A 25,214-nucleotide genomic window follows, 5' to 3' on the forward strand; every position below is an offset into this window, starting at 1 on the left:
AGTAAATTCTGGAAGCCTATAATTTGTATAAAGGGCCACTAAATCATACCACTCTGGATATAGACGTTTGTACAAAAAAGTCTGCCCTTTTGGTTTTAAATCAAACTAATTTTTCATCATTTTGGTTACTCTGAGCGATAATTCATCAGCATTTGAGTTTGAATTTCTTGGCAATTGCTGACCCATCTGCGGATTGAAATTTTGAGTGCCTTGATATCCTGAATTTGGAATCATATTGAGAGTATTATAATCTAAACCATAATGATATCCTTGTGGAGTATCTATCTGTCAGGCCCCTTGCTGATTTAATGTTTGAAATCTCTGATTAAAAATATTAGGATCTGTATCTTTATGAATCATTTCAACCGATGGTGCTATCTTTTGAGCCGACAGTGGTATTTGGCCTAATATACCAAAATTAACCATCTGATTCTGAACTTACCCTGTCGGCTGTTGCACATGCTGCACTAATGATCTAGGATTATATTGCATTTGATTAGTAGTAGCACCCTGAATTTGTTTAGATAAATTCTGAATTACCTGGGCATCATCACTCTTAACTAGTGCTGCTTCTTGATGGCTACTACTGGCTTGATTAGTCCCCTGAGTCGACAGATGCAGAATATTGTAATAAGTCGGTCCAACCTGATCAAGTGGAAATCCATGAAACACCTCATTTATGTTATTGTGGAATGTATTCAAGAAAGTTGTATTATGATTCAACATTGCATCATGAACAGATTTGTTGACAGCTTCTACAAAGAAATGCATATCATCAGCTTCATCTGTATCTGACTATCCATGCATCAAAACTCTCAGCAGTGGATATTTCTATACAACTTTATTGTCACGTATTTTGATGTATGACAATAAGCACTTGTTCTAAAACTCCTCTATAGCCTTACCGATGATATTTTTATCCTCATCAGGTAAGTCTTCATAAGGTACTATAAGAATATCCTTATTGTTGTGAACCACCATGACGATTGTGGTCCCATCGGGCATGCCAAAAAGTGTGTTGACACAAAAATGTGGCGATGTGATCAACACACATCAAGCTGGATGATCTGAGTGGAACGAGACCAGAGATCTGCTTGGCTTTAACACAGAACCAGCCAATTCTGAAAACCCAACGATGTGGCAGTCAATTTGACCTACAATTGACAAGTAGAGAAAATCTTATCAATAATTTGAGGTGGAATATGTCGGTGTTGAACCAGACCATTCCAAATGCACGGCTAGATTGCCGATTCAATAAGGCTATCGACTAAATAATCAATATCCGACGTATCCATAAAATGAAGATCTTTAAATCAAGGATTATCAGCTAATATTAAATGATAATGATATGAATCAAAATAACCGATGCTCATGGAACATCATAAAACATCATCGGCTAAATGGAACATGATCGATATAAAGCGTCGAGCCGATAAGTTTTGATGAAAAGAGTATAACATGTGAACAAATCGACTATCTAACATAAATGAATCTGCAAACAGTTTGAATCTAATCTATTTCATCAACAGTGAGGTTCGATCAGATCGATGCAGCTATGATAATGATAACAAACTAAAGCCAAAGAATATATAAAACCATCTATATGTTGACAGATTCATGAAAATATATTATATGTGTGAGAGTATAGACAAATCGGCTAAAATAGTCGATGCAGTCATAGCAAACAAACATAGTACATATCTTGATCATGAACAAGACCTCTAATCGATAATTTCTAATCTAAACTCTTACCAGTGAGGTTCGACCAGATCGATGCAGCTATGGCAGTGTTATTAGATTAGATCTCATTAACTAATGAGTTTATTCAAGATTGAAACATGTCTTTGGATGCATTCTATGTTTGATTGGAATAGAGATAAAACAACCGATCTAGTAGAATTAAGCCATCAATTATAAGATTTAAAGCGTGACTAGATTAGAGGACGACCAATTAAGATGATGTGATGCTGATCTATCTCTATCTCCATCAGGTGATTTTGTTATAATTAATAAAAACATTAATTATAACAAGATCGACAACTAGTGAATCAATAAAAAAACAATAAGAAAAATCTTACTAATCTTAGCAGATTCGATAACTGGTGATATTATATTAAACAACAAGTTATTTAACACAAGATCGATAACTTTAATTTATATTATGATTCGTAAGAGATCAATCAGCTGATGTAGCCTTACAAACTATGACACAAATCGATAACTAACTTATATTATGGCTCATAAAAGATCAATCAGTTGATGCAGCTTTATAAGCACAATACAAGTCGTGATGGTACTCACAAGCAAGCTAAAGGTCGATCAGTTGATGCAGCCCTATTTGTTGAAGAACTCACCGAAATCTATAGTACTTCTACTCCTAATGCGATGACGAAAATCGAAAAGGTTGTATTGATTGAGTGTTCGTTGTTTTTTTACAATAACCAGGGTCTGATATTTATACTCAGAACCTAAACATGAATCCTACTCAAATACGACTTATTATAATTCTTAGAATAAAAGAAAACTTCCTAACTTAATAATAACTTGGACCCTAATTTTCCTTATTCGTCATTCAAGTATAGCCAATTGATACCATCTGCTGACGTCATCTATAAAATAGCCGATTTTGACATCGCATCTAAATCAACTGATATTGATTCATATCTAATCGATTCCTTGATAACACAATGCTGAAAGCTAAGTTCCCACGTTCTTTTGTTCAAATTTTAGATGTAAACATACACCAAATGCAGACCACCACAAACATTGGACCCAATAACCTATGCAAACATACAAGTGTAATCATCATCAAGCTCGAATCCAGCAACTGAGGGAGCACGCACAATCGTAGAGTGGCGCATGTGTCTAGTCCAGACCTCAGTCAGAATGGCTTCCGCTTTTTCCGCGTTTCCCTTCTCGAGGACAGCCTCCGCCTTCTCCCTCGTGGCTAGCGCGGTGAGCCCTAGGGCCGCGTCGAACTCCGTGGGGCCGAGGAGGTGCTCCAGTAGCTGCTGCCTCACGCCGTCATGCCCATGTGGTGGAACATCGCCGCGCTTCCGGCGACAGACGCCGCGATGTTGGGCCTGGCACCGCAGCGCTCGAGGCACCCGCAGGAGCCCACATCGACCCATGGTGGCACGAGGCCCGCAAGCATAGCTAGAACATCGCGCCTATCCTACCGCATGCATGTGTGGTTTGTGCAGACCCGCACTTCCACCACACCTGAAGCGGTGATACTGTGCCTGTCTGGGAGCGCAGGCGAGGCTGGTCACCCACGCCACCGCCATCGCCATTGCCGCGTGGCCTCTGGTCTCTAGATGAGGTGGGAGCTTTAAGCTTTTCTATGGGAAGGATGGTATATTCCAGCTAGATAAGCAACCATTGGCACCTAGTGCCTACTCCACTGTCCACTCCGCTCCATCCTCCCTCCCTCCTTCCTAATGCCTCTGACTACGGTGACTTCCACTTCCCTCGCCCTCCCCACCACCGCCTGCGCTGGCGCTCGCCGCCATGCCTTCTTCAACAACCGATCACCCTCAAGCGTCCCCACCACATGCCTCTACCGCGCACCCTGGCTCGTCATGGTCTCCGCCTTGGCGTCTCTCAAGGCTCTCATCTTTGATTATGATGGCGTCATACTGGAGTCAGAGCACCTCCACCGCTAGGCCTACAATGATGCATTCATGAACTTTGGGGTGCGCTGCCCGTCGGCCTCCGCCGACCCGCTGTACTAGGATGAGGCCTTCTACAATGACCTACAGAACCGCATTGGCGGAGGGAAGCCCAAGATGTGGTGGTACGTGCGCAAGTTTGGTTTCTTTCATTACGGAATTGCTTCACCTACTGGTTAATTGCTTGTGATGATCATGTGCCTTGTGCTTGGTGCTTTGCGCAAAAAATGCATTATGTGTGCCTTAGTGGGATGCCAAATCATATCTACGGTTTAATTTGTGCAAATGCAAGCTTTGATCGTAAGCATGTTGTTAACTTACGAACTCTAGGATGATCACACGGCACATTGACGTTTCTACAATGGACATGCAAGAAGTTTACAAGCATGGTACAATGCAAATATGCAATTGTTGATCGGATTGGTGTGAGCAAAGAAGAAAGGGCAAACATATAAAGCACTAATTAGTAATTATTATTATTTATTAGCTAATTAAGGAGGTTATATAGTGGACATCCTAGAGGTTGGGGGTGCTCCCCCCTCCCTCCCACTGATTGTTACATGTCAGCACGCCAAAAAGATTGTGACGATTGGATCTTTTTGTTTAGTGACGATTGGTTCTGAATTGGTTGGGGCTTGGGATTTGACAGGTACTTTGGAGAAAATGGGTGGCCTTCTTCAAAGATCTTTGAGACACCACCTTCGACTGACTTCGATAAGGAGAAGTTTGTTGACATAATTCAGGTCTGGCTTTTATATCTTTGGTTTTATAACATTTTGGATTGTTCACTAATATCATTTCTGTGGGTTGTGGGATAGGATCACAAATACTTTGAGACATTCACTAATTTAGAGTTATCTTCAAAAGTTGTGTGTTCTACACAAATACTGATCTCTTTTATCAATCTGTCATCCAATTATACTTTTGCAATTGCATGTTATTTATCCAAAAAAACCTAGTATCTCAGCTATGAACTTCGGTTATGTTCTCTCCTTAAAAACTCAGCCCACGGGGGTCCAGACTGCCCCCATGGTATTGTGATTAAGATGAAGGTCTTCTCACACAAATCGAGAAAATCCCCGAACCCCCGCCCCATCTATACACAAAGAGTTCTCTCCTTCTCTAACCTCTATTAGTGTGCAAGTGTTTTGTGCATTCTTGAAAAGAGATGTTATTACAGCTTACACCATTTTTCCTTCTGAATTCAAGACTTTTACAGTTGTAACACTTAATTTGCAGGATTGGAAAACAAAGAGATACAAAGAAATTATAAAATCTGGAACTGTAAGTTCAATGCCTTCATTATTTCATAAACTTACATCATAATTAAAATTAATATGTATAACAAGTCATCTCCTTTTTTGTCTGCCCTGATTTGAGTCTCTCTATTGTTAGGTGTGTTAGATTGATCTCTAATCCCAAACTAGGCCCAACGGTCTAGTTGGGCCTTTGATCCGCGTCCTGATCGGGGGCATCCAGCCCACTATAGCTGGAGGGCCCCTGTCACACTATGCAATAAATAGAGGTGGGGGCCGGCGGCTCAAGTGATGAGGTTCGCCTAAGCCGAGCTCCCCATCGACAAACCCTAAACCCGATCTAGTAAGGGGCGCGGCTAGTGACGGGAAGCACCTCCACCACTGCACTATGCCGCCATCGGTCTTCACCGCTGGTCGCCACTGCTCATCACCGACACTGTCTTCACCGACCGTCGCTGCCCTCGCACAGATACCGAAACAACGACTATGGCCAAAGCCACTGGATCGAAGCCCTACGATGGTCGGTAACCTAGCACTACTCCTCTCTCTCTAATCTCTATTTAGTTCATGTACTAGTACCTATTATCCGTTTACGATGATGTACCCAGCTAGATCTATTACCATGTGATCAGAATAGTACAATAATGGTACCAGAGCCAGGTTTTCTAGGGTTTTTAGATCTAGAACGGGTGAACGACAAGAATCAGTTTAGATCCGTTTGGATCTAAGAAGAGAAGAGGGTTACCTAACCCTAACCCTAATCCGAATCGGTGAAACTCAAGAAGAGGAACAAGATCTAGAAGGGGAAGAAGGGGAAGGGAAAGAGGCTTACCTTGCCGCTGTCGTCACCGCCGTTGTGTGGGAAGCACCGCTTCGCCAGTGCGCGAAAAGAAAGCGCCGCTGCCGCTCAGGCACGGCCTCCACGGGCGTGGTAGGGCACCGTCGCCAGGCCACTCGATGGCGACGCGCTCACCCGTTGGGGAGTGCACACGTCGACGAGGGGGCCGACGATGGCGCCGCCATGGCTCGGCTCTCTATGCTCACTATAACTCGGTGCGCTGCAGGACTGAGTGAGCGAGAGAGGGAAGGAGAAAGAAAGAATGACTAGGGTTTTGGGTTAGGGCGAGGCGGCGCCGTTTTGTTCGACCGACGCGCACGCAACCGTCCTGGAAAATGGATAAACGACTTAAAGAAAATAGAAAAGAGAATTTTCCTGTGGGTAAAATTCATCAAATTGAATTATTTTCTACTGCGTATTTAAAGTTGTAATTTTCATTATTAAACTCAAACCAATGAGAGAATTTAATTTTGAAAAATGGATATGTTTTTAGTTTATTATAATATTGTTATTATTCTAACCAACGTTGATTAATGGCAATATTATGATGTTTTGTCATGCATTAATTCTATTTCTGCCCAACGGTGATGTAGAATTAGTGTAGATGACAATTGTATGTTTTAATTTTGACCAACATTGGAACTAAGGCATGCAATTGTTATTATTATGTTTATGTTCTCACTCTATATGAATTGTGTTTTCAGGCAGATACAACTTGATGGGTTATATCAAAGAGATCCCCACTCTCAAAGGTAATAACTACATGGAGTGGAAGAAAAAGATTGACCTGGCCTTTATCTTGACTGAGGTGGACTAGGTAGTCATCTCACCGTGTCCCACTTAGCCTATGGAACCAGTGAGGGAGACAACCGAGGCTGATGCTACTTGGGCAACCAAAGAAAGGGATTTTGCATCCCAAAAGATGTCCTATGACCTTAGCATAGGAAGTGGGTCACCGACAACCAGAAATGTATGGTTGTGATAAAGAACACGATTGAACCTACAATTGTGGGCTCGATCCCATAGTGTGACACTATCATCGAGTACCTCGATAGAATAAAGAGTCAGTCTACTAGCTCTTTAAAGACATATGCTACCCAACTGATAAAGCAGCTGGTGACAGAGAGGTACTCTGGAACTGGTGGCATAAGAGAGCACATACTAAGGATGAGCAATTTGGCTTCCATGCTAAAACCAATGGATCTGGCTCTCAAGGAAGAGTTCCTTATCCATCTGATTTTTGCTTCCTTGCCAAAGGAGTTTGACACTTTTGTTGTCAACTACAACATATAGCCTGAGAAATAGGACATGGAGAGGCTCATGGCTATGTGTGTATAAGAGAAGGAGAGAATGAAAGCTGCCAATGGTGGCACTATCAATTATCTGAAAGACAACAAGAAAAAGAATAATAATGCTAACTCCTCCTCAAAGCTAAAGGGAAAGGGTCCCATGCTGCATCAGCCTCAGCAGAACAAGTTCACAGTAGAGAAAGACCAGTGTCTCTATTGCAAGAAGACGGGACACTATAAAAAAGATTGTCCCGATTACTTAAAGATGATCATGGCAAAGAAAGGTGAGAACAATATTACGTTCATAAATGAATCCCTGTATGTATAGTATTTGAAATCTACTTGGTGGATTGACTCAGGTGCAACTGTTCATATTGCTAATTCTTTATAGGGATTCCATTCGACGAGGACTACGCAAAGAAGCAAAAGACACGTTAAAGTTGCAAATGGAGTCCGAGCAGATGTTGAAGCAGTTGGTGATCTTTCTCTAGAGCTTGCTGATGGTTTCACACTTTTACTTAGAGATGTACTTTATGTTCCCACTTTATAGAGAAACTTGATTAGTGTTTCATGCTTGGACAATGATGGATATGATTGCCATTTTGGAAATGGCAAATATAAGATAACATTTACTAATGCATGTGTTGGTCTTGCTATCTTACAAAATGAGCTTTATTTGTTATCACTACGTGATGATGTGAATGTTGTATGCGATGATGGGAACGTTGCGTGCGACAATGAGAATGTATCCTCGTCTACGGATGTCAACAGAAAATGAAAGAGAGTTCACGATGCGTTGTCGTAATTATGGCACTGTCGTTTATGCCATATTTTGAGGGGGAAAATAGAAAGACTAGTTAAGAATGATATTCTTCCTCCATTAGAGTTCTCAGATTTAGAACAATGCAGAGAATGCATAAAAAGAAAGTATGTAAAGAAAATTAAGAAGGATATCAAATGAAGCGTAGGAATTTTACAGCCATCTGTGGTTCGTTTCCTGTAAAGAGTGTGGATAGTTATGATTCGTTCATAACATTAACAGATGATAACTCCCGTTATGGCTATATTTATCTAATTAAAGAAAGAACAGAAGCATTGGATAAATTTAAGATATTTAAGGCAGAAGTTGAAAACCAACACAATTTAAAGATCAAGATAGTTAGGTTCGACCATGGGGCGAGTACTATGGTCGACATACCTCATATGACTAAGTTCCTAGACCTTTTGCAAGGTTCTTACAGGAGAATGGCATTGTAGCCTAGTATTCTACACCGAACGAACCTCAGTAGAATGGAGTAGCTGAAAGACGCAATTATACCCTGATGGATATGGTGCATAGTATGATAAGTTACCCCACCTTATCGTTGAGCCTGTGGACAGAGGCGTTAAAAAACGCCATTCATATTCTCAATAGAGTACCAAGTAAGTCGGTGCCCAAAACACCATATGAGTTGTGGACAGGAAGAGTACCCTCACTAAACCACTTACGTGTGTGGGGGAGTCCTGCTGAGGCTAAAGTATTTAACCCAAACATTAGAAAGCTAGATCCCAAAATAGTAAGTTGCCATTTCATTGGCTACTCAGAAAAGTCAAAAGGTTTTCATTTCTACTGTCCAGACAGACATACAAAGTTTGTGAAAACGAGACACGTTGTCTTCATAGAGGATGGAATGATGAGGAGGAGCATGGTAGCTTGAGAAATTGACCTTGAAGAGAAGCGGGTGTATGTGTCCACTCCAATGATTCATGAGCCATTTTTCTCATTACCTGCTATCGCTGCACCAACAGTGCAAGCTAATGTGGTGCCAACACCTGTTGTTATTCCGCTTGTGGTAACAATGAATGATGATGGAGAACCTATTCTTTAGGATCCTGTAGAACATATTGCCATACATGAGGGGGAGCAACAACAGCCTCAAACAGAAGATGTGCCAAATGTGGAGACCCCTAGAAGGTCTCAAAGAGTAAAAAAATCAGCTATTCCTGATGACTATGAAGTATACAACACTAGGGAATTTTTCAAATGGAGGATGATCCCACCTCATTTGAAGAAGCCATGAGAGTGATCATTCATCAAAGTGGCTTGAGGCCATGGAAGATGAAATAAAATCAATGAATGCCAATAAAATTTGGGACTTGAAGATAATTCCTAAAGGAGCCAAAACAATAGGCTGTAAATAGATCTACAAAACAAAACTTGACTCTCAAGGGAATATAGAGAGATATAAAGCGTGACTTATGGCAAAAGGCTTTACGCAAAGAGAAGGCATTGATTACAATGAGACCTTTTCAGTCTCATGTAAGGGTTCCTTCAGAATTATAATGGCATTAGTGGTACATTATGATTTAGAATTACATCAGATGGATGTAAAGACGGCATTTCTCAATGGGGACTTGGAGGAAAATATTTACATGGCACAACCGAAAGGTTTTGTCATGGAAGAAAAAGAACGAATAGGATGTCGCCTAAAGAAATCCATTTATAGATTAAAACGAGCTTTAAGACAGTGGTACTTGAAGTTTGATCAGACAATAAGAAATTTTGGGTTTAAAGAGAATGTAGAGGACAATTGTGTCTATGCAAAGTTTAAGAATGGAAAGTTTATCTTCCATGTCCTGTATGTGGACGATATCTTACTTGCTAGTAGTGATGTCAGTCTACTCTTGGAGACAAAGAAGTTTTTGTCCTCAAAATTTGATATGAAAGATCTTGGTGAAACCTCGTTCGTTCTAGGGATCGAGATTCACCGAGATAGAAGTAAAGGGGTATTAGGATTATCATAAAAGGCATACATAGAAAGGATCCTAAAGAAATTCAGTATGCACAAATGTAGTCCATCACCTGCTCCTATAGTCAAGGGTGACAGATATGGGGATTTTCAATGCCCCAGGAATCAATATGAGATTGATCAAATAAAAGCGGTTCTATATGCTTCAACTGTCGGAAGCTTGCAATATGCTCAAGTATGTACGCGCCCTGACTTGACATTTGTTACCGGGTTACTTGGCAGATTCCAGAGCAATCCTGGAACAGAACACTGGAAATTAGTAAAGAAAGTCTTGTATTATTTGTAAGGAACGAAATGCCTCATGATGATGTATAGAAGATCTGATTCACTCCAATAGTGGGATATTCAGATTCTGATTATGCAGAAGATGATAGAAAATCCACGTCTAGATATGTATTCACTTTCGCAGGGGGAGCTATTTTATGAAAAAGCTCAAAGCAAACCGTCACTACATCGTCCATAATGTATGTCGAGTTTGTAGCGTGTTATGAGACAACGGGGCAGGTGAACTGGCTAAAGAAGTTCATACCCGGTTTAAAAGTGGTTGACGACATCTATAGACCACTTAAGTTATACTGCGATAATAATCCGGCAGTACAGTATGCTCACAACAATAAGTCAAGTGGTGCTGCCAAACGCATTGACATAAAGTATTATGTTGTGAAAGATAAAGTCCGAGATCATGTCATAAGTCTTGAGCATATAAGTACCGAAAAGATGCTCGCGGACCCACTTACAAAAGGCTTACCACCCAACGTGTTCAGAGAACATGTAGCCGGTATGGATTTAAGGGAAAGCCTATAATTCCGGGACAAAAGAAGTCCCAAAGTTAAGTATCTATTTCAGAACGAAGTGGTGTGTTGTAGCTGTTAAGTCTATCGGCAATTGACCGTGACGATGAAACATGCTCTATGCGCTAATCTGTAATGGAATAAACAAAAGTAAATGATATAAAATTGAAAGATGGTAGGAAGGGGGAGATTGTTAGATTGATCTCTAATCCCAAATTGGGCCCAACAGCCCAGTTGGGCCTTTGATCCATGCCCTGAACGGGGGCGCCCAGCCCACTATGGCTGGAGGACCCTTGTCACACTGCGCAATAAATAGAGGTGGGGGCCGGCGGCTCAAGTGATGAGGTTCGCCTGAGCCGAGCTCCCCACCGACAAACCCTAAACCTGATCTAGTGAGGGGCGTAGCCAGTGACGGGAAGCACCTCCACCACTGCACTGCGCCGCCATCGGTCTTCACCACCGGTCGCCACTGCTCATCACCAACACCCGTCTTCACCGACCGTCGCTGCCCTCGCACAGATACCGGAACAACGACTATGGCCGAAGCCACTGGATTGAAGCCCTACGACGGTTGGTAACCTAGCACTACTCCTCTCTCTAATCTCTGTTTAGTTCACGTACTAGTACCTGTTATCCGTTTACGATGATGTACCCGGCTAGATCTATTACCATGTGATCAGAATAGTACAACAAGGTGAAGCCTAGACCTGGTGTTTTGCAGTTGATGGATGAAGTAAAGGATGCGGTAATATAACTTATTGGAGTATCTTTCTTTTATTTTTTTTCAAAGCAACATCTTCGTTGTCTCTGTACTAGTGTTTTCGCAAAAATTTAAATGCTTCGTCACATTACCTCAGTGAGTTCTCAACAATATAGCTATTTGGTACTCTGAGGTGATTTTTATCCTTTATACAATGGTGTAGGGTATCAAGCTTGCTGTTTGCTCTAAAGCAACTAAAAGTTCAGTCATAATGTGCCTTGGAAACCTTATTGGACTTGTAAGTTAAAATATATGATTTATGTTGCTTTCATATGTCTGCCCCAGAACTTCTGTTGTGTTGGCTGGTTTATTTTTTCTCACTTCTGCTCTTGTTTCTATAGGAGCGATTTAATGGCCTGGATTGCTTCCTTGCTGGTAAGGTTCTGTTTTTCCCTCTTCTCTTGTCTTTTTTACCTTTAGTCTTTTGAAGTTCACTGGCAACAGTAACAAAAGAAACTACAAAACTCCTCATGTTCTTTTTTTTCAATAAAATCCTTTAGAGTGGGGGCCTCCCTTGCTGTATTTAATGTTCAAAAAAACAAGGAATAAATAGTGGTTGCATTTGTAGCACTTGTAAGAACAGCGTAATGCCATTAAACTATATAAAAACTACAACAAATATATCAACAGTTAAGCAAGTCCTGTAAACAATAGATTGTTGAGGATGCTTTGGATCATATTTCCCAAATGTGAAATATCAGATCACTCCTTTGTCAATTGTCAAATTTAAGTTATTTGGATCTGGCAGTCGCTAAGGTTCTGGTTGCGATAAAGACAACAGTCCTTAAATTGCACAATTCTCAATTGCCTCCACTGCAGGTGATGATGTTAAACTAAAGAAGCCTGATCCAACAATATATATAACAGCATCAGAGGTAGTGAACACTAGTATCAAGTCTTTCTGTTTTTTCATATGATATATCCAGAGTTGGTCACCTTAAGGACCTCCTTTGCTGTACCCAGAAATTAGGTGTGGAAAGCAAGAACTGCCTTGTGGTTGAGGATAGTGTTATTGGATTGCTAGTAAGTCTTCCAAGTATGTATTTGATTAACCACACTAATCCTGTTGACTATGAGATACATTTACCTTTTAATAGGCTGCAAAAGGAGCAGGGATGTCATGTATAATAACATATACATCTTCAACTGCTAGCCAAGTATGATTGATCTTTAGTTCTAGTTCTTGTTCACTGTAACTGAACTGTATCCTGATCTGCTAACTTCTTCATAGGATTTCAAGGATGCAATTGCTACCTATCCTGACCTTAGTAATGTCAGGTAGGTTCTGCTCGATTGGCATTTGAGACCTTTTTGTGTGTCAGATAAATTACAGCTGTTATATATTTACAGGCTTGAGGACCTCAAGCTATTACTCCAGAAAACTCTTGTTACTGGAAGTGAAGTGTCTTGTTTTCCCCAAGAAATACATTGACATTTTTTTTCATGCATGATAATCCATGGTAAGTTTGTTTCTATATCTGTGACTCATTTATTTGGTTTAGATTCCCATCTTGGATTGCCTCTGTCTAAAGATTTCATTCCTGATAGTTTAGGTGTGGAATAAATTTATAGTTAGGCATATAGGACAAATTCTCTCATCTTTTTTTTAATGTCATATAGTTCACTAAAAATGAAGTTCTGCATTTACTTTTCACTTTTTCAGCGATTATTCCCTGGATGTTGAACAGTTGGTGCTGGATGTTGAACAATAGGTGAATCCAAGCTATACATCTCGTTGAACAGTTGGTGCTAGATGTTGGAAGACATGATTACTCGGATGGAAGTGAAGATCTGCCTTGAATCATTGCCCTCACACCAACTCACAATAAAATCCTACCAAGATGAGGTCTAGAGAGCTGTGAGGGAGGAGTGAATGCCTAGGGATAAGTTTGTTTCAAATTAGCCTAAAGTCAGTTTGTTTCAAATTAGGCTAAAGTTAATAAGTGAAAGAGTGAAAGATATATATACCACTCTCAAAATCCGTTACATCCCATTATGTCACGGTCCAAACACTTCGGCTTATAAGACGAACACTACGAGGAAAATGATTTTTACACACTTCCTCTGTTCGGATTATCTGGCATAAAACCAGACACAACAGGGCTGGACACCCTGCCTGTTAAAGTCGGTGAGTTCGGTACAAGTGGCAGTGTCTATTAAGATATCTATTTGAGCTTTGAGACATCAACTAGGGCCTTGTTTAGATAGTTGTTAGGAATCAGTATTTGACACCGTAGCACTTTCGTTTGTATTTGATAATTATTGTCTAATCATGGTCTAACTAGGCTTAAAAGATTCGTCTCGTAATTTATAATTAAACTGTGTAATTAATTATTTTTTATGTACATTTAATACTCCATGCATGTATCCAAAGATTTGATGTGATTGAGAGAGAGTGAAAAAACTTGGAATCTAAACAAGGCCTAGCAAATATGTCCGTACATTGCAACAGAAAAAAAATCAAACGTTTATAAAATGACTATAAGATTGATACATATTATTTACGTTTAACCATTTTATTTTATAAATTTAAAAGTTAATGTTGACAATAATATGATAATGTACTATTGATCCTATATCGAATTAAAATACAAACTTGATTTTTTCTACTATCATAAAGCACACAAATAGAAGGACGGACCTGGTGCAAGCGGTAGAGTCTTACCGTCTGTGACCGGAAGGTCCCAGGTTGAGTCGCGGTCTCTTCGCATTGCACAGCCGAGGGTAAGGTTTGCCACTGAAACCCTTCCTCAGACCCCGCACAGAGCGGAAGCTCTCTGCATTGAGTACGCCTTTTTTTATCATAAAGCACACAAATATTTAGATCATATATATATATCATAACTTAAATTTTTATTATCCATATGTTGCTATAGTTAAATATTGAGTTCCGTCATTTTTGTGGACCTACAAAAAATCTGTAATTTTAATCTCTGATTAAAGTCAACAACAGTTAGCCCTCATCAAGGATTATGGAGTTATATCTTCACGTAGACACGTACCTTCTCCTCTTTAATTGGTGTTCTACTTCTGTTTTTTTTTTTCCGTCTCCGTTCGCACCCTGTCAACCTTGTTGAATCTCAAACGGAGGAGGAGAATCGTATTCGTATATGGACTGCCCTGGCCTCTTGGCGGTGGCGTGCAAAGGCTGGACTATAAAGATGGACAGGCGTACACGTGTTAGGGCATGCCTTCTGTTCCACCGCAAACGGAAGTAGTTTGGGAGGGCTAGACGCCTAGACCAAAATAATGGTAAAAAAGAAGAAGAAAATTTTACATCTATATTATTATATATAGATAGATAAATAATTTATGTCTTCTTGATACTATGGCATGTATATTACTCAGTGGGCTACATGGAGCTGAAAGTTTTGACCCAATACCCGTTCTATCCCAACACAAAAACCTAACACAACCCAAGATATAGCCTGCTTTGACCCGACATATCCGTGTGGATGTGGGCCAAAAAGATTGACACAGCGTTAGACTCTCTCCAACGGATGACCCATACGGACACCCAAACCAAGATGGATCTTGAATAGTACTGTATCAGCCTCCAACAGAGTACCTATATGCGAGACCCATTTTAGGTTACAGCAGAGGCACAACCCAAATATGAGTACCATCTCTCCTGAAGACTCATATGCAAAAAGAATTCTCTTTTGGGCCCTGTTATTGGAGAAGACTAAAAATGGGTATTGAATCCTTTCCTGTAGCGCTACCCAAACGTAGAATGTGTCTTGTATTTTGGGTGATGTTAGTTTTAGGCTACCATCGACCAGGTCATAAAAAATATCGTGTTTTCCCAACACGACTCTTTGTGCCTGTTAATAGCTAACCTTTTTACATAAGACAGAAATAGCTAAAATATTTGGAACATACTCTTGCAACATATGTGTGAAAACATATAAAATACAGATCAAAACGCTTGCAACATACGTCTGAAACAGATGAAACGTTTTGAATAAACTCTTGCAACGTACCTCTGAAACACTTACAATATATGCAACACTCCGATCTACTTTTACAACATCCATATTAAGTACTTGTAATATACCTCTGAAACATATGAAACATATATTTACAACTTAGAGGAGAAGAGGCTGGGGCTAGTCGATTCTGGCCGGCGGGGTGGGAGCTAACGACGAGCGACGGCGTGCGAGCACCACCAGCACCGGGCGCGCTCGTGGGTGCCCTTGGCTAGGCCGGAGCAGCGGCGGCGACCCATGACGGCAAGGCATCCCGACGGCGTTGGGGTTGGGAAAAAGGCCAGGGAGGCGCTCTGCTGCCAGCGAACGCGAGAGAGACCGAGAGGTGGAGAGGACGAGAATGAGGAGAGCAGAGGCGAGCAGCGCTCACGACAGCGTGGATAGGGCGCGCGGCGGGCGGGAGCGAGGAGCATGAGGCGCAGGTTGGGCACGCGACGAGCGCACGGCGCGGGATGGGGCACGTGGCAAGGCAGGCGGTAGCAGTGAGACGTAGTAGGGTGCGCGGCATCCGGACAGACAGACACCCTGGCATTATCGTGTTACTTATGGATGTATCAACAATAAAAACGTTGGTAGTAGTTACTGAAGATTAGCAAGCTTCAAATAAGGGGTCGAAACAGGGCCTTGATCACCATTTTGAGGTCCACTAAAACAGATCGGAACCATTGGCAGCCTGTTCGGTTGACGGGTTCGTATCGTTACTGGTTCATGAAGAAGTGCGGCTGGCTGGTTTGTACGAGAGAAAAATACTGTTCCAGCTGAAAATTTACCATCGTTTACGCAAGCCACAGCCAAACGAAGGTTCCATTACCCTGCGGCCTGCCGGGATACTCTCGTAGTCTCGTGGCTCACGTCCCGTCCGTGCCCTCGCGTGCGCGCTGTCTCTCCGGCGGGGACGACTGGACGGCCGCCGCCGCCGCCGCCCCATCCCAGGTGCCGAGGTTTCCATCCCCGGACTTCCGCCGGCGACGAGAACCCACTAGGTACGCCCACGGCCCACCCCTTCTCTTCCTTTTCCTGCTATGCAAAACCGAGCACCCAAACCCAAGCAATTTTGTATTCGGATCTGACCTAATCAAATTACAGACGTCTTGATGCGTGTAGAGCCATGCTGGGCGCGCGTGTGCAGCTGAAGGGGTGGCAACAGGCGGCTGTTGCATTTGGTTCTGCGTTTGGGGCCTTGCTTGACCCAAGGAGGGCTGATCTTATAGCTGCTCTTGGAGAGACTACTGGGAAGCCAGCGTTTGAGCGTGTGCTGCAACGAATGAAGAACAGTGCAGAAGGCAGGGTAAACACACACTGCCCCCCTCTTTTGTGTTCTAGTTGTCCTAGACCATTTATGGCCGTGAATTCCTTGATAGCTTTCGGCAATAGCAGGTTTTGTAAATCATATGCAGAATTACCACATTAGTGAAACACAGTTGTCTATCTGATCTGAGAATGAAATTACGCAACAATTGCCAACTTGACGTTACTCTGTTACTAGAATGGTTGTGAATACTGTTTTCCCCATTTTCCCTGGATGTTTTAGCAAGCTGATGTAATAAAAGACACATCTGATTAGGTTACTGGTTTGTGATTAAGCATGTTGTGGTCAATTGCTGTATTCTACTACATTAATTTCCATAGTATCATTGGTTTACCAATTTCATGCGCAACTAAGATATGCCAAAATAAAAACTCGTGTCAACTTGCAGTTATGTTCTATTGTGGCCTAGATTTCTCCCCTCGTCCATGTTACTGACAGACTTGTTCTTCCAGGAAGTTCTTATGGAGCGTCCTCGCGTTATATCCTCACAGGTTTCCCATGCCTGGGACATGCCTCAGAACACATTTGGTGCGGCATATGCTCAGTTCATGGGATCAAGGAACTTCTCACCAGATGATCGCCCGCCTGTCCGTTTCATGGACACTGAGGAGCTCGCCTACGTCGCAACGCGTGCTCGTGAGGTGCATGACTTTTGGCACGTACTGTTTGGCCTTCCAACAAACCTGATTGGGGAGACTGCCCTCAAGGTGATAGAATTTGAACAGATGTTCCTCCCAATGTGCATGCTGTCAGTTGTCGGGGGCACTGCAAGGTTCAGTGAGAAACAAAGGACGCTGTTTTTCCAGCATTACTTCCCATGGGCAACAAAAGCTGGTCTCAAGTGTACTGATCTGATGTCTGTATATTACGAGAAGCACTTTCATGAAGACCTGGAGGAAGTGAGAAGAAACTGGGGAATTCTACCATGCCTTAGTCCCAAAAAGAGCAGTGTATAGACTATAGACTAGCATATTCTGCATGAACTTGTATTTGTTTCATCTTTGGTTCCGTTAGTTGCCCAGTTCTTTTGGAATAACGTAATGACCTAATGTTACTGGATACTGATACGTTAGAAAGTTCGAAGTATGGTTAGCAAGTTGGTGTGCAACTCTGGAATACCAACTGGTTACTTTGATATGATTTTTTTTTATAACTACTTTGATATGATTTAAACCCCGAGATTTACTTCAATGCTTTTTAAGTAGTCTGACTGGTATTCTGCTTTAGTCAAGTATACCAATGGACTTCTTCAGATAGATTTAGAAGGCCATAATCCCAGCTTTACCCTCAGCTTCACGGGATCAGAGACAAACTGGAAAACCAAGTAGTAAAAAGATGTACTCGTGTAAAAATGGAGGGGTGTTTAAGGAAGAACACTTCTGCATCGTGTAAAGTTAATAAACCTTTGATTATCTGGCAGACGTGGCATTACAAAAAAAAAATGGAAATGCCGCACAACTTTGCTCATGCTGGTTCATCAAATTTACACAAAACTCCTCTTGCCGAGGACATGGCTTCCCTCAAAAGAATCACGCTATTGTACATGTGAAACACACGAAAAGAACACACTAATTACATGGCTCAAAACTTACAACACAACACAAGGTAATGTGTACTACCCAACACGGTATAAATTATGCAGCAGCAGTAGTGCACAATACACAGCGCATACGAGACTGGCCTGATGGGGAACCATCCTCATCGTCCGTGCCACTGTCACTATCCTGATTACTGTTTGATCTCATCGAGTCTAAACCACCTTCAAGACAAGACAGATGATATGCATGGCAGCAGTAGAACACGATGACAGATATGTCCTGGATAGGCAAAGGATCGAAGCACAAGCAACACCGGGCACCACATCTCGTTCTGGACTTGATATCTAGAGCCCGGACGCTAGATGATCTCTCATGCCCCCGAGAGGATCCATCATCAGTTCTGTTTCCATGTGCCTCCTCGTCCATGCTTGCCATGTAGACACCACGCCGAGCCTCATGGTAGTATTTAACCAAAAGGTTAACACAGTCAGCCTGAACAAGGCAAATTTCGGATGGAAAATACTCAGAATTTGAGAAGATTGAAATACGGAGCAACACAGTATAGGAAAGAAAGTTAACCTTAAGTATATCATTGCATCCATTTCGCAATGAAGTTTCTGTCCGGTAATCCGTCACAATTTTCACAAGACGATCCCGCAACCTATCAAAAGCATGAGTAAACACTCGAACCAGGGGATGACATGGCTGGATTAAAGGATCATGACAGATCATTTAGAGCATTTTTGCCAAGGTTTAAGTCATGTAAGAAATTTTGTAGCTCATAAATTTTTACGATAAATTTTGATGGAAACATACCGAGGTATTTCTAAGCCATCAGGAACCAAACTGACAATGTAAAGAGGATCAAGATTGCCAACGGTATGTTCCAATAGATTCCCTACCTGCTCAACAGTCATAGAAATTAAACTAAGAAACAAAGATGCCTCAGTCTAAGGAAGATTAAGCACCGTTTATTTCAGTTACCATTTCAGGCTTCTGGAGGCATTGTCTAATCAGTTCCTCCCACAGTTCATCATCATGTTGCTCCGTAACAAATTCAACAGCCTGTATGCATTTCAAGATTTATGTTACTGTTCAATCCCATATATCAAGTTGGCTAATATAGAACAGGGTGTCTCAGAAATGGTAATATAATGGATAAGCAAGTTAGAACCTCCTGCATGTCTTCCAGTTTGTTTATAATTGTCGAAAGAGCTTCCTTAGCATTGCCCATTCGACCAAGGACAAAAACCTGCTCCCTTACAAGTTCCTTTTGTGCAAAGATTTCATATGCCTGAATAACAATAACAAATTATCAAGCCTATAATTAACTAAAGAGAATTTTATGATGCGATTTTTGGGGAAACAATGACCTTGTCAAGCCTGTAATGCTGACTGGTTCGGAGGAAGGGTAGTAGCATCCTTGGCTCGTATTCTGCATAAAGCTCCACCTATGATGCAAACAGTTTTGACTTGCAAGTTATTGTCAAAACACAAAGCAAATGTAAAAAAAACAATGGGGGGAAATGGACATAACAATGAGGGAGGCATTATTTATAAGGCCCCTATGTTAAAATGTGGCAAAAACGGTACCTGCATATCATGAAAATCCTTTCCAGCATGTATATCTATCTCAAATAAAGCATGCAAATATAGGTGTAACAAATATCTCTTGTTACAGTTTTTACTGGTATGCAACAACTGCTCCACAACTTCATATGGGGGAATGATATCACGATGTTGGATCAGTAGGTGAACTGTTCTTTTATTATCCACTATCATAAGATTGACAACCTGTAGAATATTTAAAAAAAGTGTTTAAGTGGAGGATATGGAAGGCTTTTTTTCTAAATCATATCACTGTAGAATGTAACTTTGTATTAGCAGCTAAATTGGACTCATCCATTTTGGTACCTTATCACGAATGGCATCATGCAAGTTGTATTTCTCAATAAACTCGAATACTTCTGGCTTCAGGAGCTGAACCAAATGGATTTAATTAGAAAGACTTTGGTATTTAAAAAAATATATTTTGAGATGCCTACAAACACATAAATTTAGGAAGTACTTACTTCAGCATAAAGAGAAAGTGCCTTTTCATATTGACCATTGATCACATACAATTCTGCTAATGCCTACATGGAACATAAGACAAAGATATCAAAGAGTGAAAGCCAATGAAGTATATATATGTCTTACATCCATTAAACGATGTCCCTCCCCACCTCTTTCAATGAATCAGTCATCGATGAGGAGTTTAGCTGTGGCTCAATGGCAGATATGACCGGTGAAGCTGAGTATAATGTCGGTGGCCAATTTTTTATAGTAGTCAAGAGAAGTTCATGGAAAGAAGGATTGGTAGTTAGAGCAACAAGGGCAACCTACACAAGAAAATCAGAATAATTACAACAGATAGTGTTAAAATTAGTAGTGGAACTTACAAGTTAGCACCACACCTCATACGTAGTATCACTCAGCTGAGGATTTTCTGTAGGTATATAAGGGACCAAAACAGGAAGTTGGCGAAGATGAGCAAAGTGGAAGACCCATCTGTTGCATAAAAGTTTTGGTTAAAAAAAAAGGAATCAACTAACGCAGAGGGGGAGATCCATCAACATCTCACAAACTCATCAGTGTTATACTAGACCATCTAACAAAAGGTGATATCTGTGTATCAACATGTTTTTCTAACCTCGCCCATGCTGAAGGAGATCCTCGCAGCAACTTTGGGCAGCGCTGAGCAGCTTCAGCATATTTTCTTTCAATTATCAAGTGATCAAGGTATCTTGAACCCACCTGGATTAACAACATGAATGAAACAACTTTAATGCATAAAGTATTTCTAATGTAGTTAGGTGTCCTTTTGTAAGGACAGGTCCTTCTCATAGATGGGCTCAAAAATGGTAGACCTTTATATATTGGCTGTAAAACATGCCACACTTTTCGCTTTCTGAAAATACATGGGACAGTTTTCATGTATAAGATAAAGGAAAGTGAGACAGTTTTTCTTTTATCTGCATTAGTAGGGACAGTTTTCGTGACACTCTTTAAGAGTCTGTAAAATGACCTGATTTGAAAGGAAGCATCTATTTGTGCATATAGAGGTCTCATTTCTTGAAGAATAGCATCTTAAATATGGTATAATAACCAATACCAAGATTAGCCCAATCATCATGAGAGCTATTTAACAGTGCACACTATTTCTCTAGTTCACCTCATCAAGAAGCTCAGTGCGTCCTTGCCCTGCCTCAACTGCAGCCAATGCTTTTTCATGGCAACCATGTTGAAGAAGCCAAGCAATATGATCTTCAGCATCTCTAATCAGAAGGTGCACACTATATCAGTCATGGGATTATTTTGGGGGAAATTTTGCCACAGGACACTCAAAACACCTTACTTTTACTGAAAGACATTGGAAAAACTGATTTTTGCTGCTGGACACTACAAAATTGTGTATATTGGCTGATGGACATGGTTCAGTGTCCTCCGGAAAATGCATGGAAAAGATCAATTCTTTCTAACATTTGCTGGAGGTCACTAACCCGTGTCCCATAAGAAATATACACAAAGTTGTAGTGTCCAGCACCAAAGATCAGTTTTTTCGGTGTCTTTTAGCAAAAGAGACGGTTTTTGTGTATCCTGTGGAAAATTTTCCGTTGTTGGTATGGAAAGGACAGAGACTAAGCTAACTGAGTAATACCAAAGAAATTCAAACATTTAACTAACATAGCTATACCGCTATAGTCAACAAGAAATGAAACAGCACTACATCCAACATTTTCTTAATTTTGTCAGTAGAGTTCAGTTCTGTATCACGATTTACTCATTCAATTTCAATTAATATAATAACCTCAAAGTGACAATCAGATAAAATTAGATATCGTAAATTGGGGGTTAATACGAGCTCTTGTTTTGTAACAAACCTTGGCTTTGCAACCACTATGTCCTTAGGAGACACAATGTAATACAAAGGTTCATCGCCAGCAGCCCACTGTCCACCTGCATTGCTACTTCCTGAATGATAGGACAAAAGAATCAGGGTTCCTTCATTAGAAAAGTTCCCATCGATAAGAAAAGAAATGTCACTGATGTTAGAGCACAATCAATTAAACCTGAGAAAGGCACATGCGCAAGAGCATAGTCCTTTGCCTTGTAATGCTCATAACCATGAATAGGCAGAGCATCTGTAGTAATTTCATCATTTTTCCATGATACAAGATGTATTTCTGGACGCTGTGCAGTTCCCTACAAAATGTTAGAAACGTAACAAGAACATCAATCTCAGAAGCATCATTTTAGAAGCAAAGGTATATGGTATACAATGCAGATGTAACAGATATTTAGAGGTATGATGATTACCTGTCGTGAAGTAACAGAAGTACTAAATGTTTTCTCTTTTTCATCCTCGTCAGGAATATAGGCAAGTACGACTAAAAGGTCACCAAATGGAGCAATCCCAGATATGTGGTAGCCTGTTTGGAATGAGCCCACAATGTCCACATACTTCTCAGAACTAGCTGTGGTGATAGTCCTTTGTAGGCCATTGAGTCCCTGAGATAAATCTGTTCGAATCGCTGCAATCTTGACACTTGTTCCCCATCCAATAACTAAGACTGTATCATCCTAAGTAGGCAAAGATCAGTTAACACAGCATGTACTTTTACATCAAACTATAAGAAAAGGAAATTTTAGAGGTATGTCTTGGGAGTCAGACACGCTAACAACGTGAATAATTTCATATCAACCAGAAAATAACATGGTTACCATGCTCCTTGACACAATTTAAAGTATGATCAATTCATTAAAAATGGGTGTGTCATGCGTTTTTCTCTGTGTTTTGTGCCTCTGGCTAATATCCTGTCTTCCACACACCAAAGTTAAGAGCAAATATTTGACTTATTGCACATATCACCAAAACTTTCAACTTCACAAAAGTCTTTTGCTTTTGCACCCTTCTAACAATATTTTACTTATATGCTAACAAAATTGAAATTTACCAGTTGAGGTATATATGATTATATGGTTCAACTAAACTACACATAATCCATATATAGATATAAGGATATAATTACCTGCCAGACTAGGTGGGGAAGCAAGAACTCTGGTCGAGGAATGCCTTTTGGTCTCTCTATGAATGCAATTCCTTTGTCTGTCCTCATATCATGCACTTTCACCCCTGCATCGTTAGCCCAAGCAAGAAGGTCCGCCCTCCACTTCATCGAATGGATTGGCCCTTCACCATCACGCAAAACCTACATAACGATCGAGCAAGAGATGAGATAACCATTAGAGGTCACTAGATGCATCAGATCTATTATCCTAAAAAAAACCGAACTTACCTTCTTATGGTAACCTCCCCAAGACTTCTTTGTCAACACAAGTACTTGGCCTGCCAAACCACCAGTAGCAAATCTTCTATAGTTCCGGGCATAATTAGGGTCTAGAGCAATTGCCTTCATGGGGCGATGGTACTCAAACTTTAGTTTTTCATCAGTGAAGAGGCTGTTTATTGCCACTGTGCCATCATCTGAGCAGCTTCCTATATATTCACCGTCCCCATCAAAACTTATGTCGTTGATAGTTGCTGTGTGTGCAGCAATTTCTTTCACCTATATACAAAACATAAATAAAGCACAATAAGATGAAACCGATGCATATTATCAGCACACCAGTGTAGCATTTCTACAGATTGAATCTACATGGGTTGACAAAGTCATTGGATCACACGCTTTAGTTTTGCATATCATGTGTCATTATTTGGCTCCATAGCTTCTGCAACCATAAGAATGTGAAATTCGAATCAGAACAATACTACAGTAGTGTGATCATTATTGCCAAAACTATATGCATCACATGGTTTCAAGCTGCGATGAAGGAAGCTAGAAGCAACCCCAGTTCTGTACATCTAGGTGTCTCCAGCAACCGTGTGAGTGTCTGCGGCCAATTCAGTTTCGGACATAAATCCCTCGAAGTTCCATCACTGAACTGGCAAGTAGTTTTGGCCCAGCAAGCATAGAGGAAGCTCCGAGAGCAGTCCCAATGCCACGATCCCGGCTCCCTCCAACCCCCGCCCCCATCACAAGCCCCAATTCCGCGAGGAGAGCGCGCCCTGTGGCGAGGGGTACCTGGTTGCCCTGGAAGTCGAGGATGTGGAGGGTGCCGTTGTGGGTGCCGAGCGCGACCATGCGGTCGGCGACGGCGATGGCGGCCGCGGCGTCGGTGGAGAGGATCGCCGGCACGCTCCCGCCCAGCCGCTGGTACTTGAGCCGCGGCTCCTCCTCGTCGTCCTCCTCCTCCGCCTCGTCATCGCCCACTTCCTCCTCCTCCTCGCGCTCGTCGTCCCCGTCGTCGCCCCCCGCGCCGTTCTGCAGCGGCGGGTGGGCGCGCCGCGCGGGCGCGGTGGACATCCTCTCGCCGCCGGCCGGCCCGCGAGATCTCCCGTTCCGAGACGATTTCCGGCGAAGCCGAGGGCCCGCGTGTAAAAATTGCTTTTGTTTCGGTGTCCGTCTATCAATTTTGTCGTGAACGCCTTAAACTAGTCGAGTTGAGTGCAGCCGAGCCGGGGCCGGGTGGCGTACACGGTCGAGCCAGCCAGAAGCCAGAAGAGGGGAGAGCCATGCGCCGGGGCCTGGCCTTCGGCTCGTGGGGGGGGGGGGCGGGGGGGGTGGGGTCGGCGCCCTCCGTCGGTTTCGAGTGCTGGACCGGGAGGAGTGGGTACACGTGGGCCTCCAGGAGCTTCTGGCTCGGGTGGTTTGGATCGGATTGGACTGGACTGGAAGCCCAGCAATTAAGAATGTCATCGTCTCGCCATTGACGTCGTTTCTGCCTGATGTTGGCGGACACTAAGGGCGTGTTTAGTTTAAAAAAAAAAATTGTCTACTACAGTAAAAGAGTATGTTTGGACACATATATGGAGTACTAAATATAGACGGAACAAAAAACTAATTGCACAGTTCTCGGTAAAATCGCGAGACGAATCTTTTA

General features: G+C 41.8%; 2 protein-coding genes and 2 pseudogenes across 4 annotated transcripts; 2 read left to right on the top strand and 2 right to left on the bottom strand.

Moving 5' to 3' along the window:
• Positions 1-2,726: 2,726 nt before the first annotated feature.
• Positions 2,727-3,293, bottom strand: LOC136492511 (uncharacterized; annotated as a pseudogene).
• Positions 3,294-3,440: 147 nt separating this feature from the next.
• On the top strand, positions 3,441-13,106 carry LOC136492512 (haloacid dehalogenase-like hydrolase domain-containing protein At4g39970; annotated as a pseudogene).
• Positions 13,107-16,201: 3,095 nt separating this feature from the next.
• On the top strand, positions 16,202-17,784 carry LOC136492750 (ubiquinone biosynthesis protein COQ4 homolog, mitochondrial-like). Of its 2 annotated transcripts, none has more exons than XM_066488757.1 (3): positions 16,202-16,366; positions 16,470-16,671; positions 17,145-17,784. In XM_066488757.1, the coding sequence occupies exons 2-3, from the start codon at positions 16,492-16,494 to the stop codon at positions 17,646-17,648; spliced, it is 684 nt and encodes a 227-aa protein (XP_066344854.1). In that variant the 5' UTR covers positions 16,202-16,366; positions 16,470-16,491; the 3' UTR covers positions 17,649-17,784. The 2 variants fall into 2 exon arrangements, with proteins under 2 accessions (XP_066344854.1, XP_066344855.1); XM_066488758.1 differs by having other exon boundaries at positions 16,488-16,671.
• A 297-nt stretch (positions 17,785-18,081) lies between these two features.
• On the bottom strand, positions 18,082-24,752 carry LOC136492748 (vacuolar protein sorting-associated protein 41 homolog). 2 transcript variants are annotated; one of them, XM_066488756.1, is made up of 19 exons: positions 24,356-24,752; positions 23,570-23,839; positions 23,303-23,482; positions 22,590-22,853; positions 22,343-22,475; positions 22,154-22,244; positions 21,445-21,547; positions 20,923-21,026; positions 20,687-20,780; positions 20,456-20,611; positions 20,303-20,365; positions 20,145-20,210; positions 19,824-20,024; positions 19,604-19,681; positions 19,405-19,524; positions 19,215-19,295; positions 19,047-19,132; positions 18,810-18,891; positions 18,082-18,722 (listed from the first exon to the last, which is right to left on the bottom strand). In XM_066488756.1, exons 1-19 carry the CDS (start codon positions 24,635-24,637, stop codon positions 18,327-18,329), a joined length of 2,850 nt encoding a protein of 949 aa, XP_066344853.1. In that variant the 5' UTR covers positions 24,638-24,752; the 3' UTR covers positions 18,082-18,326. The 2 variants fall into 2 exon arrangements, with proteins under 2 accessions (XP_066344853.1, XP_066344852.1); XM_066488755.1 differs by having other exon boundaries at positions 18,082-18,891.
• Positions 24,753-25,214: the final 462 nt, after the last annotated feature.

Source organism: Miscanthus floridulus, chromosome 11 (genome assembly GCF_019320115.1).
Source record: "Miscanthus floridulus cultivar M001 chromosome 11, ASM1932011v1, whole genome shotgun sequence".
NCBI lineage: Eukaryota > Viridiplantae > Streptophyta > Magnoliopsida > Poales > Poaceae > Miscanthus > Miscanthus floridulus.